Below are 12,800 nucleotides of genomic sequence, written 5' to 3' on the forward strand. Positions count from 1 at the left end.
GAGGGCCTTCTCGGTAGTGGCACCCGCTCTGTGGAACTCCCTTCCACCAGATGTCAAAGAGAACAACAACTACCAGACTTTTAGAAAACATCTGAAGGCAGCCCTGTTTAGCGAAGCTTTAAATGTTTAATAGGTTATTGTATTTTAATATTTTGTTGGAAGCCGCCCAGAGTGGCTGGGGAAGCCCAGCCAGATGGGCAGGGTATAAATAAATTATTATTATTATTATTATTATTATTATTATTATTAATTATTTTATTTTAACCAAACAACAACGATTGCAATAATCGAATGCGAGGCAGCTGCTAAATGCACAGGAGCAGGGAGAAACAGTTGGCAACCTTCTCGTCTCCCAAGGAGCAGGGGAAGAAGGAAAGGAAATTGGGCCACTCTGTTGTCACCTGGCTCCAGCTCATCTGCTAAATGCACAGGAGCAGGGGGCGGCGAGCGAGCTGGCAACTCTGCTGCCGAAGGCACAGGAGCCCTGTCAGAAGGGGGAAACAGGAAAGGTGGCAATCTCTGAGCAGCTCAGCACTGATCTGCTTGTCCAGCAGGAATGGAAGGGTTAAACATCCGAGCTGAGATTCCTAGAGAGGCCCAGAAATTGGGGAAGGAGTGGGGGCTCTCCTACAGAGCAGGCTGTTACTTCCTGCCCAGCCTTCTTTTTGTGTGTGTGCATTGGGGAGGGGGGCGTATTTGCGTGTGTGCATGTATTTTGGATTTCCTTTTTTTTTTCCTTTTTCCAAATAGCGACCCAGGAACAGCAGAGGCGGTGAGAGAGGCAGGTAGCTATGCACATATCTATAGACCTATATTTTGCATTTCGCAGGAGCTGATGAGCGATTTGCAAGGCTGGAGGTGTTGGGTTGGGGCCCCCGGATAATTTATTATTAGTATTGTTATTTATGAGGAAGATCTGCAGCCTCCCTAGCTTCTAGAACAACCTTGCAGACCTTTTGATTTTTTTGAACGAACAGCCTGGATTGAATTCCCCTAGTTGCCCTCCCATCAGTTCTGACGTTTTGCATCCCATCTTTTGAAAATCCGCTCTCTCCTTGTCCTGAAACGCTGTGCTGGGTTTCGGATCAATTTGATTATTTCTCGCCGATTGTTTTGCACGTGTATTTTAAAATGTTCCGATTGGCGTTTTAGAACCCTGTATTTAAAGAAATGAATGGAAGTTTGAAAAACCAGTTATAAATTCTTTGCAAGATGCAACCTGGGGCTTCTTAGGCGATGCAGGTTTATAACGTTCACACATTACATTAAAGCAGTGTACTATCTGTGCACTTGTTTATACCAATGGCAGATATTGTCCACATATACACATGTATGTGCAATCAGTGCAGTTAAAGTGTACAAATTGACACGTGTGATCTCTTACATGCAAACACACGTGTAGAGGCAACATGTACCTGCCTTTAGTGTAATGTGTGAGCAAGCCTAAAATGATGAAGAAGGTGGAGAAAGGGTGGAGGTATGAGGATAGCTCAGTGAGGAAAGCTCAATCGTACTGTTTGGGGGGACAGGGGGCAGGCAGGTATGGGGGGCTCCTGGTCCTGAATGGGCTAACTGTGCCTCTGAAGGACCAGGTGCGCAGCCTGGGAGTCATTCTGGACTCACAGCTGTCCATAGAGGTGCAGGTCAGTTCTGTGTCCAGGGCAGCTGTCTACCAGCTCCATCTGGTATGCAGGCTGAGACCCTACCTGCCTGCGGACTGTCTCACCAGAGTGGTGCATGCTCTAGGTATCTCCCCCTTGGACTACTGCAATGCACTCTACATGGGGCTACCTTTGAAGGTGACCTGGAAACTACAACTAATCCAGAATGCGGCAGCTAGACTGGTGACTGGGAGCGGCCACCAAGACTATAAAACACTGGTCCTAAAAGACCTACATTGGCTCCCAGGCCGTTTCTGAACCCAATTCAAAGTGTTGGTGCTGACCTTTAATGACCTAAACCATCAGCGTGTTTTTACATGAGTAGAATGTGTCCTTTTATTTCAAATTCCATCTCTGGGTTATTTGAGGGGCATAGGAATTCGTTCATTATTTTTTTTCAAAATATAGTCCAGCCCCTCACAAGGTCTGAGGGACAGTGGACCGGCCCCCTGCTGAAAAAGTTTGCTGACCCCTGCCCTAAACGGCCTCGGCCCAGTATACCCCCATCGTTCAGCCCAGACACTGAGGTCCAGCTCTGAGGGCCTTCTGGCGAGAAGTGAGGTTACAGGGAACCAGGCAGAGGGCCTTCTCAGTAGTAGCATCTACCCTGTGGAACGCCCTCCCATCAGATGTCAAGGAAATAAACAACTATCTGACTTTTAGAAGACATCTGAAGGCAGCCCTGTTTAGGGAAGTTCTTAATGTTTGATGTTTTGTTGTGTTTTTAATATTCTGTTGGGAGCCGCCAGAGTGCCTGGGGAAACCCAGCCAGATGGGTGGGGTATAAATAACTTGTTGTTGTGGTTGTTACAGGAAACTTAATCTCAGGGTCATGGGTTCGAGTCCCACGTTGGGCAAAAGATTCCTGCATTGCAGAGGGTTGGACTAGATGACCCTCGGGGGTTCCTTCCAACTGCAGTTCTAAAGGGTCCCCCCCCCACTGGCAATTATCAGTCTCATGGTTTTTAGGCACAAGCGGAGGTGTGGATGAGTCCTTGGAGGAAACAAGGAGGACCTGAATGCAACAGCACAGCTCTTCCTGCCCAAAATTCCCAGGAGCCATCAATCAGAAGCAATTACTCCCTCCTGGAGTGGAGGGTCAAAATTGCCATTGTGACTAGTAGGCATATTTAGTCTTCCTTTGTAAAGATGTCATAAAGGTAAAGGGACCCCTGACCATTAGGCCCATTCGCGGACGACTCTGGGGTTGCGGCGCTCATCTCGCTTTACTGGCCGAGGGAGCCGACGTACAGCTTCCGGGTCATGTGGCCAGCAGGACTAAGCCGCTTCTGGCAAACCAGAGCAGCGCACGGAAACGCCGTTTACCTTCCCGCCGGAGCGGTACCTATTTATCTACTTGCACTTTGATGTGCTTTCGAACTGCTAGGTTGGCAGGAGCAGGGACCGAACAACGGGAGCTCACCCTGTCGTGGGGATTCGAACCACTGACCTTCTGATCGGCAAGTCCTAGGCTCTGTGGTTTAACCCACAGCGCCACCCGCGTCCCTTGAAGATGTCATAGAATCATATAATTGTAGAGCTGGAAGGGAGCCTGAGGTTCATCAAATGCAACCCCCTGCAATGCAGGAATGGTAACAACAACAACGATTTATTATTTATACCTTGCCACTCTGGGTGGCTCCCAACAAAAAATTAGAAACATGACAAAACATCAAACATTTAAAATCTCCAAGTCTTTCCTTTTCATCCTGAATTTCTCACCATTCAGCTTCATCGGTTGATCCCGTTGGGTTCCATTGTTCTCTAAGAGAGGGGAGAAACCTCCACACAGCGCAGTATAATTTTATACATCTCAGGCCGGACATGCATAGGATTGTGCTGTAGGCTTGACACTAACGCATTCTCAGAAATCTGAACGTTTTGGAAAACAAAGCTTGGATTCAAAGCTTTCTACTTTCTCAAATTTTGGAATGTTTTCCTTTTCATTGCGGCCCTGTTCTCGATCTGTTGGCAGGACGAAAGGGCCGTTGAGCATGATGGAGCCGCCCTCTCAGAGCTTCCTGTTCCAGTCCGCAGGGATACAGTGCCGGGTGAAGCAGGAGCCCGACGAAGGTTGGGGGTCGCCCGAATTCTTGACGGTCGTGCAGATCTCTGATGGGAGGCTCGGAAACCCGGACGCGCCGTGGGACGAGGCAGACGCTCCCATTGAGGGGGCTGGGAAAAAGCAACAGGCGGGGTGCGCTCCAGGCCTCAAAGGGGATTCGGAGCAGATGTATACTACCGGTAAGTGCCCAGTTCAACGTCAATAATAATAATAATAATAATTTATTATTTATACCCCACCCATTTGACTGGGTTTCCCCAGCCACTCTGGGCGGCTTCCAACAGAACACTAAAATACAACAACCTATTAAACATTAAAAGCTTCTATAAACAGGGCTACCTTCAGATGTCTTCTAAAAATGTTCTTCTCTTTGACATCTGGTGGGAGGGCGTTCCACAGGGCGGGTGCCACTACCAAGAAGGCCCTCTGCCTGGTTCCCTGTAACTTGGCTTCTTGCAATGAGGGAACCGCCAGAAGGCCCTCGGAGCTGGACCTCAGTGTCCGGGCAGAGCGATGGGGGTGGAGGCGCTCCTTCAGGTCTACTGGGCTGAGGCCGTTTAGGGCTTTAAAGGTCAGCACCAAAACTTTGAATTGTGCTCGGAAATGTACTGGGAGCCAGTGTAGGTCTTTCAAGAGCTACTTATTGTAGAGTTGGAAGGGACCCCAGGGGTCATCTAGTCCAGCCCCCCGCCCCACCTCTGCACTGCTGTTTTATCTACAAAGCAGATCACTGTGATCTGTGGGGCAGCTTCCCCTTCCAACACCCAAAGGTCTCAGAAACCTTTTCCACCGTGACGCGGGGCTTTTAGCGTGGATGCCCCTGTTCTGTGGAGCAGCATTATTGTCAAGATATGATGGGTGCCCGCTCTCTGCTCTTTCCGGAAACTTCCATTTTGACAGGTTTCCAGATAAACGAGTGTCTGCCATACGTGTCTACTTATTGGGGCTAGAATAACAGCTAACAAACACAGTCGTACCTTGGAAGTCAAAAAGAAGCTCCTGCAGCCAGTCAGAAGCCCCGCCGGACGTTCGGCTTCCAAAAACAGTTTGCAAACTGGAACAGTCACTTCCAGGGTTGCGGCGTTCGGGAGCCAAAACGTTTGAGAACTAAGCTGTCAGATGCTTGCGGTGGTTGCTCGTGAGTAACCAGGCAGGACTCCGACCTGTCTTTTACAGGCTTTATTGTGCAAACTATTTACAGTGCAGATCCACAAAGTTCATGTCCGTCTTAGTCACTTGCAGAATCCGGGAGTGGCCCCTTCCCTTTTCTCCCCCAACATAAGAACTTAGGCACCCCAAACCTCCTCCTCCCCTCCTTGCGTTTCACCCCTCTGTGCAAGCTGGGCTACGGAAGGGGCATGCATCCCTCCTGGCCAGCCTGGCTAGGTGAGGCGCTGGGGCTCTCAGCAGCATCCTTGAGTCCTTTCCTTGCTTGGCCGTCCCCTTCCCTCTCTTCTCCACTGGAGGTGTGGCTTTCCCCACCGCTGGAAGAGGAACTGCTCCTCAGGAATTTTGGAGGCTCTCTGTATCCCAACAGCCCCCCTGCCTCCCTCCCCTGTTCCGATGGCAGTCCCCTGACATAAGCTGTTCGAAAACCAAGGTAAGACTTGTAAATACTTCTCTCCTTGTTGGACTAGATGTTGACAGAGCATCTCTGCAAGCCTATGAGAGCCGCGATGGAGAACGGGTGCCAGTGAAGGAAGAGGCCTTTTGCGAGTCGGATGCCCTGGAGGCAGAGGCCTACCGCCAGTGTTTCCGGGCCTTCCTCTACCGGGAGGCAGAGGGGCCGAGGGAGGCGTGCCGGCAACTCTGGGAACTTTGCCGGCACTGGCTGAAGCCAGAGAGGAACACCAAGGGGCAGATCCTGGAGCTGCTGATCCTGGAGCAGTTCCTGGCCATCCTGCCTCTGGAGATCCAGAGCTGGGTCAGGGAAGGCACACCAGAGACCTGCTCCCAGGCGGTGGCCCTGGCCGAGGATTTCCTCCTGAGGCGGGAAGAGGCGGAGGAGAGACAAGGAAAAGAGGTGAGGATGAGATCAGGAGGGAGCAAGACACCAGTGATACCTTAGCGTGGTTGTTGTGTATTGAGTCAAAGGATTTTATATCTGTATTATTGTTGTCTGTATTTGCATTAGGGTAAAGTAACTGCCTTTTGGTTCCAGAGGGTACAGCTACTATTGGTTCATTTAAGCTGCTGTATTTGGATCCTCTGTCTTATTGGTTTCCTCCAAAAGGCAGGACTGTGATTGCCTGATATTGTTCCCTCCAAAATGTATCCTTTCTAGCTAGTTCCCTGTCCCTATAAATGTAGCTCTCCCCTCCTCAGTTCTCAGTCTTGTTTGCTTTAATAAAGAAGCGTTACTACAGAACTGTCTCCAGCATATTATGTCAAGAGAGCTGAAATCACAAACCCCACGTCACAACAGTGGTGGTAGGGCATCTACCGTATTTTTCGCTCTATAAGACACACTTTTTCCCTCCCAGAAAGTAAGGGAAAATGTGTGTGCGTCTTATGGAGCGAATGCAGGCTGCGCGGCTAAGCCAGAAGCCAGAACAGGGAGTTCTAGCTTCCTCCCCCCCAAACTAGGTGCGTCTTATTGTCTGGTGCATCCTATAGAGCAAAAAATACGGTAATTTGCGTGCAGAAAGTCCCAGGTTCAATCCTAAGCCTTCAGGTAATGTCCCCTGCCTGAAACGGTGGAGAATTGTTGCCAGTCAGTGTAGACAACACTGTGTTAGATGGTCTCCCTTGGTATGACACAGCTTCGCATGTTCCTAGTCCTTTGCAGGGGAGCCCACAGCTCAGCAGTAGAGCACCTGTTTTGCATGGACACTGTTTCTATTCAGTCCCCAACATTTTCAGGTAAGGCTGGGAGAGAGGCCATGTGAAACCCTGGAGAGCTGCTGCCAGTCAGTGCAGGCACTACTGAACTAGATGGACCAATGCCCGGCTTTGGATTCTGACTTAAATCCGTCTGCTTTCAGGTGCTGCTTCATCAGGTGTCTGCCAGTCTCCCGGAATCAGATGGAGCTCCGTTGGGTATTGAAGCAAAACAGCTTTTCAGGGAACCTAAGCAAGAGGAGGAGGAGGAGGAGGACAACGACGAAGGCACCGAAACTGGGGGTGAGGATTCCTTTGTGTCGTCCCTCTTCTGGCATAGCCTGAGTGGTGGGGTGGCTCTGGATATGCCCTCGTGCCACTCTTTTCAAACACTGTTGAGCATGGCTTAGGGCCCTCGTATCTACAGGAGCGCCTCTCCTGGTCTGCCCCGCAGAGGACCTTAAGGTCCCTGAATAACCATAGTTTAGAGGTCCTGGGCCCTAAGGAAGTCAGACTATCCTCCACCAGGGCCAGGGCCTTTTCAGTGATGGCTCCGCCCTGGTAGAATGCTCTGTCCCATGAGACCAGGGCCCTGCAGGATTTAACCTCCTTTCATCAGGCCTGTAAGACAGAGCTATTCCGCCTGGCCTTTAATTTGAATTCAGCCTGATCTTTTATTTCCCTTCTCTTCCCTCTCCCTCCCCTTTTATGAAGATCACCTGCTCTGAGACCTCACAGTTAATTCTTCCCTGGCCTCCTCACTGGCCCAAGTAGGACCAATTCAGCCAGCTAGCCCTGGGGATTATCTAATACTTATTTCCCCTAAATTGATTTTTGATTTTTATTGTTATTTATGTTTTTATACTGTATTTTATGCTGCTTTTATAATTAAGTGTTTTAAATTTGTTGTTAGCTGCCCTGAGCCTGGTTTTTGAACCGGGAAGGGCAGGGTATGGAAAAAAATATTATTTATTATAGTAGAAGTGGGCTGTGCATAGCATGGATTGGCTGGCACCTGTGACGTCTCAAACCCATTTCCCTTCCCCATTCCTAGAGCAGTTTCGCAATCTGGGCCTGGTTTTGCCAAGTGCGCCTGGTCTGGAAACTCCAGCTAACACAGAATGTGGTGGCTAGACTGCTGCTGAGTGGGGAGGGAGAACCAGATGGCCAAGAAATATGTGATACCACTGTTAAAACATCTGCATCCGTTGCCTACCAGCTATTGAGCCAGGTTGAAGATCCTTGTATTCATTTACAAATCCCTGAAAAACTTGTGCCCAGGATACCTGAATCTTTAAGACCAAGCTCGACTATGAATTTTTTTGGGGGGGACATCAAATACCAACCTTCGGTGGTATTTGCTCAGCTATTCTGAATCCAACAGAAATTCTGTAGGCATCTTCATTACCTGCTAAATGTTTCTTGACACTTGTTTTTTTTTTAATATTGCTAGACTAATGCAGATGGTTAAGAAGAATAATCATTTCCATAACAGTGGCTTTACATTTCATACTTGGCTTTTATTGTGTTTATATTTGCCACAATCTCCTTTGCTGTTTCTAATGACATTGCGGTATCCAAGCAGGTTGCCCCAAAAAACCTTGTTATTGTGTGGCCTCTTTTTGGTGGGCCAAAGAGAAGGGCCTCTGATGAAGACTGCCAGGTCTGGGCTGGTTCACATGGGGAGAGGCCATCTTGAAGAACTGCAGCGCTGAGCCGTATAGGGCCAAAAGAGGTGCAGAATTTGTGAACCTGAATAATGTGTGTGGTTTTTCCCCTTTTTGTTTAAAATAAATAACAACGGCAAGTGGCTAGTCCATAAGGAAGTATGGGTTTCATTTGCACTCGATGCAGGATTTTGTCATTTGTTTTGTACTTTGCAAAGAATTTTGGGTCATGCCCTAACATTAGGTTTGAGCATATTACACTGATCCTGGTCCGACTGCACTGGCTACCAATGAGTTTCCGGGCCCAATTCAAAGTGCTGGTTTTGACCTATAAAGCCTTAAACGACTCAGGACCACAACACCTCAAGGACCGCCTCTTTCCATATGACACTACCCAGACCCTGAGATCATCTTCTGAGGCCCTTCTTCGTGTGCCTCCTCCTTGAGAGGTTCAGAGGGTGGCAACGCGAGAGCAGGGCCTTCTCTGCAGTGGCTTCCTGTCTGTGGAATGCTCTCCCCCGGAAAGTTCACCTGTCGCCTTCATTATACACCTTCAGGCGCCAGGCAAAAACGTTTCTTTTTAACCAGGCCTTTGGTTGATCTGTTTGACATCCTATACCCTTTAAAAATGTGGCTCTTTTCTGGGGGGGCGTTATTGGGTTGTTGTTTTTATTCTGCTCTTATATGTTGTGGTCTTTTCTGTGAACTGCCCCGAGACCTCCGGGTACAGAGCTGTATATAAACCCAATTAATAATAATAATAATAATAATAATAATAAAATGGCCTCGGTCCAGGAACATCTCCACCCCCATCGTTCTGCCCGGACACTGAGATCCAGCGCCGAGGGCCTTCTGGCGGTTCCCTCGCTGCGAGAAGCCAAGTTACAGGGAAGCAGGCAGAGGGCCTTCTCGGTAGTGGCGCCCGCCCTGTGGAACGCCCTCCCACCAGATGTCAAAGAGAACAACAACTACCAGTCTTTTAGAAGACATCTGAAGGCAGCCCTGTTTAGGGAAGCTTTTAATGTTTAATAGGTTATTGTATTTTAGTGTTCTGTTGAAAGCCCCCCAGATGGGCGGAGTATAAATAAATTATTATTATTATTATTATTATTATTGGTTTGCCTGTTTTATGTGTTTCAGCTGGTTTCGGTTGGGCTCATGACGATGAGGAAGAAGAGAAGGAAGAAAAGCCGTGTCTGGGGGCCCCTGAGCAAATGGAACCGCAGGGTTTGTCCAGAGAAAGACTTTCCTGGTGCGAGGAGAATGGAGGCATTTCTGCTCATCAGCCTGACTCAGAACGGAAGACCCACCCTGGAAAACGACCAGGCAGCTCCCTTCCTCCTTGGGGAGGTGACGAGGATCTTGGCGGAAGTGAAGAGGAGGAGATCCTCCAGCCCGAAGAAGAACGTTCATGCGTTCTGGGCGAGAAGACCCTTGGTCACATTTGCCACCAGAGGATCCACGCGGGAGAGAAACCGCACAGTTGCGTGGTGTGCTCGAAAACCTTTGCACCGAGATTTGGGCTGGTTGCCCACGAGAGGACGGCGCACGCAGGAGAGAAGTCCTATCCCTGCCTGCACTGCGGGGAAAGCTTTGACACGAGCTCCCATTTTGCCTGGCACTTGCGGAGCCACGCTGGGGGGAAGCCGTACGAGTGCTTCAAATGTGGGAAGAGCTTCCGCAGCAACCACTCCTTCGCCAGCCACCTGCGGACCCACGTCGGGGGCGAGCCCTTCGAGTGCTTGCGCTGCGGGAAAAGCTTCGGCACCCACTCGGATCTGACCCGGCACACAGGCGAGAAGCCCTACCAGTGCTTGGATTGTGAGAGGAGCTTCGGCCAGAGCTCGCAGCTCGCCGCCCGTCGGCGGGCCCACGCGGGAGAGAAACCTTTCACGTGCGGCGAGTGCGGGAAGATCTTCAGCCGGGGCTCGCACCTCCACGGGCACCAGAGGATGCACTGCAGCGAGAAGGCGCACAAGTGCCTGGACTGCGGGAAAACCTTCAGTGGGAGGTCGCACCTGAACCGGCACCAGAGGATCCACACGGGGGAGAAGCTCTTCAAGTGCTTGGTGTGCGGGAAGAGCTTCTGCATGAACTCCGACCTGGTGGCGCACGAGAGGATCCACACGGGGCACAAGCCGTACAAGTGCGCCGACTGCGGGAAGAGCTTCAGCCAGAAGCAGCACCTCACCAGCCACCAGAGGACCCACACGGGCGAGAAGCCCTACGTCTGCCTGCACTGCGGCAAAGGCTTCAGCGTCAGCTCCAACCTCAACACGCACGAGAGGACGCACACCGGCGTGCGGCCCTTCAAGTGCTCCGACTGTGGCAAGAGCTTCAGCCAGAAGTCGCACCTCATCGGCCACCAGAGGATCCACACGGGGGAGAAGCCCTACCTGTGCGTGGACTGCGGGAAGAGCTTCAGCTCCAGCTCAAACCTCATGGCGCACGCGAGAACCCACAGCGGGGAGAAAGCATAGGGTCCTCTGGGAGGGCCGCCGGAAATCCATCGGGGCCTCGGTTTTTGAACGTCTCCGTTGACAAACAATTGGTTTTCAAACGCCGCAAACCCAGAAGTAAATGCTTGGGGTTTTCTAACATGCCTCGGAAGTCGAACATACCATGCAGCTTCCGCTAAGTGCAAGATCCTGAGGCCTAAAAAGGTAAAGGTAAATGGACCACTGACCATTAGGTCCAGTCGTGGCCAACTCTGGGGTTGCGGCACTTATCTCGCTTTATAGGCCGAGGGAGCCGGCGTACAGCTTCTGGGTCATGTGGCCAGCATGATTAAGCCGCTTCTGGCGAACCAGAGCAGCGAACGGAAACGCCATTTGCCTTCCAGGCAGAGTGGTACCTATTTATCTACTTGCACTTTGACGTGCTTTCGAACTGCTAGGTTGGCAGGAGCAGGGACCGAGCAACGGGAGCTCACCCCATCACGGGGTTTTGAACCGCCGACCTTCTGATTGGCAAGTCCTAGGCTCTGCGGTTTAACCCACAGCGCCACCCGCGTCCCTATTTGAGGTCCCATCCTGAGGCCTAGCTGTCGGCTATTGAGTTTTCGGCTTTTAGTTTCAGAACTTGAACTGTCTTCCAAAACGGATTATGTTTGAAAACCGAGGTACCACAGTGAATCCTACGGGCAAGGGGTCTCGGTCAAGTAAATGCCCCGCTTTCAGCAGCACTCATTCCAGCGGCTGCCGTTCAGAGACAGCCTCTAGACATGTCGTCCATGAATTTGTGTCGCCCCATTTTAAAGCCGTCCAAATCTGGCCTCCTATGGGAGCAGATGTCATAGCTGAACTCTGTGCTGTGTGACCAAGTACCTCTTTTCGTCTCTCCTGAATCTCCCGACGTTCACCTTAATTAGGATAGAGGAAGCGGCCGCATCCTGGGCCAGACCATTGGTCTACTTAGCTCAAGACTGTCTACACTGACTGGCAGCCGCTCTCTGAGAAGTTTCAGTGGGGGTTCTCCTCCTGCCTCCCCGGAAGATGCTAGGGATTTTGAACCTGTGATTTTCTGCCTCTGGTTTATATTTGCTCTCAAGCATTCGAATCCGCATTCTCCCAAATAGAATTCCCTTTTCCTTGTACCACCACCCCGATATTCCCAATGGGCGATATTGTAGGATTTGGGGATCTTAGGGGTGGGTTGGAGGGGGGGAAACTAAAGATATAAAGGACTGTGTATGGCATGTTGGTACTCAGCTGTTGGTGACTTGTAAGGCAATAAAAACTAAGACAGAAGAGGGCGAAGGTTGATCTCTGATGCCCCCAGACACAGGGTTAGATCTTACCGGCGAGGAAATTTCAGTTGAGCATTATGAGAAACCTCGATTCCACACAGACTGCTCTTTTATCACAGGGGCATTCTGCAACCTGACACATTCAACGTGCGTCTGCAGCCTGCCAATAACAGTGCAATTGGCATGGATTTATACTGGACTGTCCACACATCATCCTTTATCAGTTTGTTCCTGACCCTCCCACATTATTGCATCTACATTTTAAGAACATACGAAGTGGATCAGGCCAGGGACCCGTCAAGTCCAGATTCCCCAGTGGGAAGTCTAATAATAATAATAATAATAATAATAATAATAATAATAATAATAATTATTATTATTATTATTATTATTATTATTATTTATACCCTGCCCATCTGGCTGGGTTTCCCCAGCCACTCTGGGTGGCTCCCAGCAGAATATTATTAATAATAAAAAGCGATAAAACATCAAACATTAAAAACTTCCCTAAACAGGGCTGCCTTCAGATGTCTTCTAAAAGTCAGATAGTTGTTTGTTTATTATTAAGCGGGACCTGAGTGCATCAGCACTTTCCAGCAACTGATATTCAGTAGTGTATGTTGCCTCTTAACTGTTGAGGCAGAGCATAGTCTTTGTGGCCAGTAGCCATGGTTTCGTTTAGCCACCTTTTAAAGCCAGTCAGGTTGGTGGCCATCAATGTCCCTTGTGGCCCTCTGCTCCAAGCGGAGACTGGACACCGGGGCATAAATTTCCCCAGCATGTTATTTTTCCACAGAAAATTCCTCCGCTTCTTTCCCTGCTCTCCTCTGCTCAGTATG

General features: G+C 49.9%; 2 protein-coding genes across 4 annotated transcripts in view; one reads left to right on the top strand and one right to left on the bottom strand.

Annotated features, from left to right (window-relative positions):
* The window catches only part of LOC310756746 (uncharacterized protein), a 1,375,527-nt gene that overhangs the window by 515,755 nt on the left and 846,972 nt on the right, over nt 1-12,800 (bottom strand). The window lies entirely within an intron of this gene.
* On the top strand, nt 272-11,971 carry LOC310756626 (uncharacterized protein). Of its 3 annotated transcripts, none has more exons than XM_083601024.1 (5): nt 272-785; nt 3,637-3,905; nt 5,364-5,749; nt 6,711-6,849; nt 9,354-11,971. In XM_083601024.1, exons 2-5 carry the CDS (start codon nt 3,656-3,658, stop codon nt 10,691-10,693), a joined length of 2,115 nt encoding a protein of 704 aa, XP_083457150.1. In that variant the 5' UTR covers nt 272-785; nt 3,637-3,655; the 3' UTR covers nt 10,694-11,971. The 3 variants fall into 3 exon arrangements, with proteins under 3 accessions (XP_083457150.1, XP_083457151.1, XP_083457149.1); XM_083601025.1 differs by having other exon boundaries at nt 272-781; XM_083601023.1 differs by lacking the exon at nt 272-785 and adding an exon at nt 792-1,019 and having other exon boundaries at nt 9,354-10,907.

This window comes from Podarcis filfolensis (genome assembly GCF_964270895.1).
Source record: "Podarcis filfolensis genome assembly, chromosome: 2".
NCBI classification, from domain to species: Eukaryota; Metazoa; Chordata; class Lepidosauria; order Squamata; family Lacertidae; genus Podarcis; species Podarcis filfolensis.

Excerpts from the sequence above, each read along its gene's own strand:
- LOC310756626 (XM_083601024.1), top strand. The coding sequence starts at position 3,656 with ATGATGGAGCCGCCCTCTCAGAGCTTCCTGTTCCAGTCCGCAGGGATA. Across the intron at positions 5,750-6,710 it reads AGGAGAGACAAGGAAAAGAG|GTGCTGCTTCATCAGGTGTC; the intron begins GTGAGGATGAGA and ends GTCTGCTTTCAG. Across the intron at positions 6,850-9,353 it reads CGAAGGCACCGAAACTGGGG|CTGGTTTCGGTTGGGCTCAT; the intron begins GTGAGGATTCCT and ends TATGTGTTTCAG.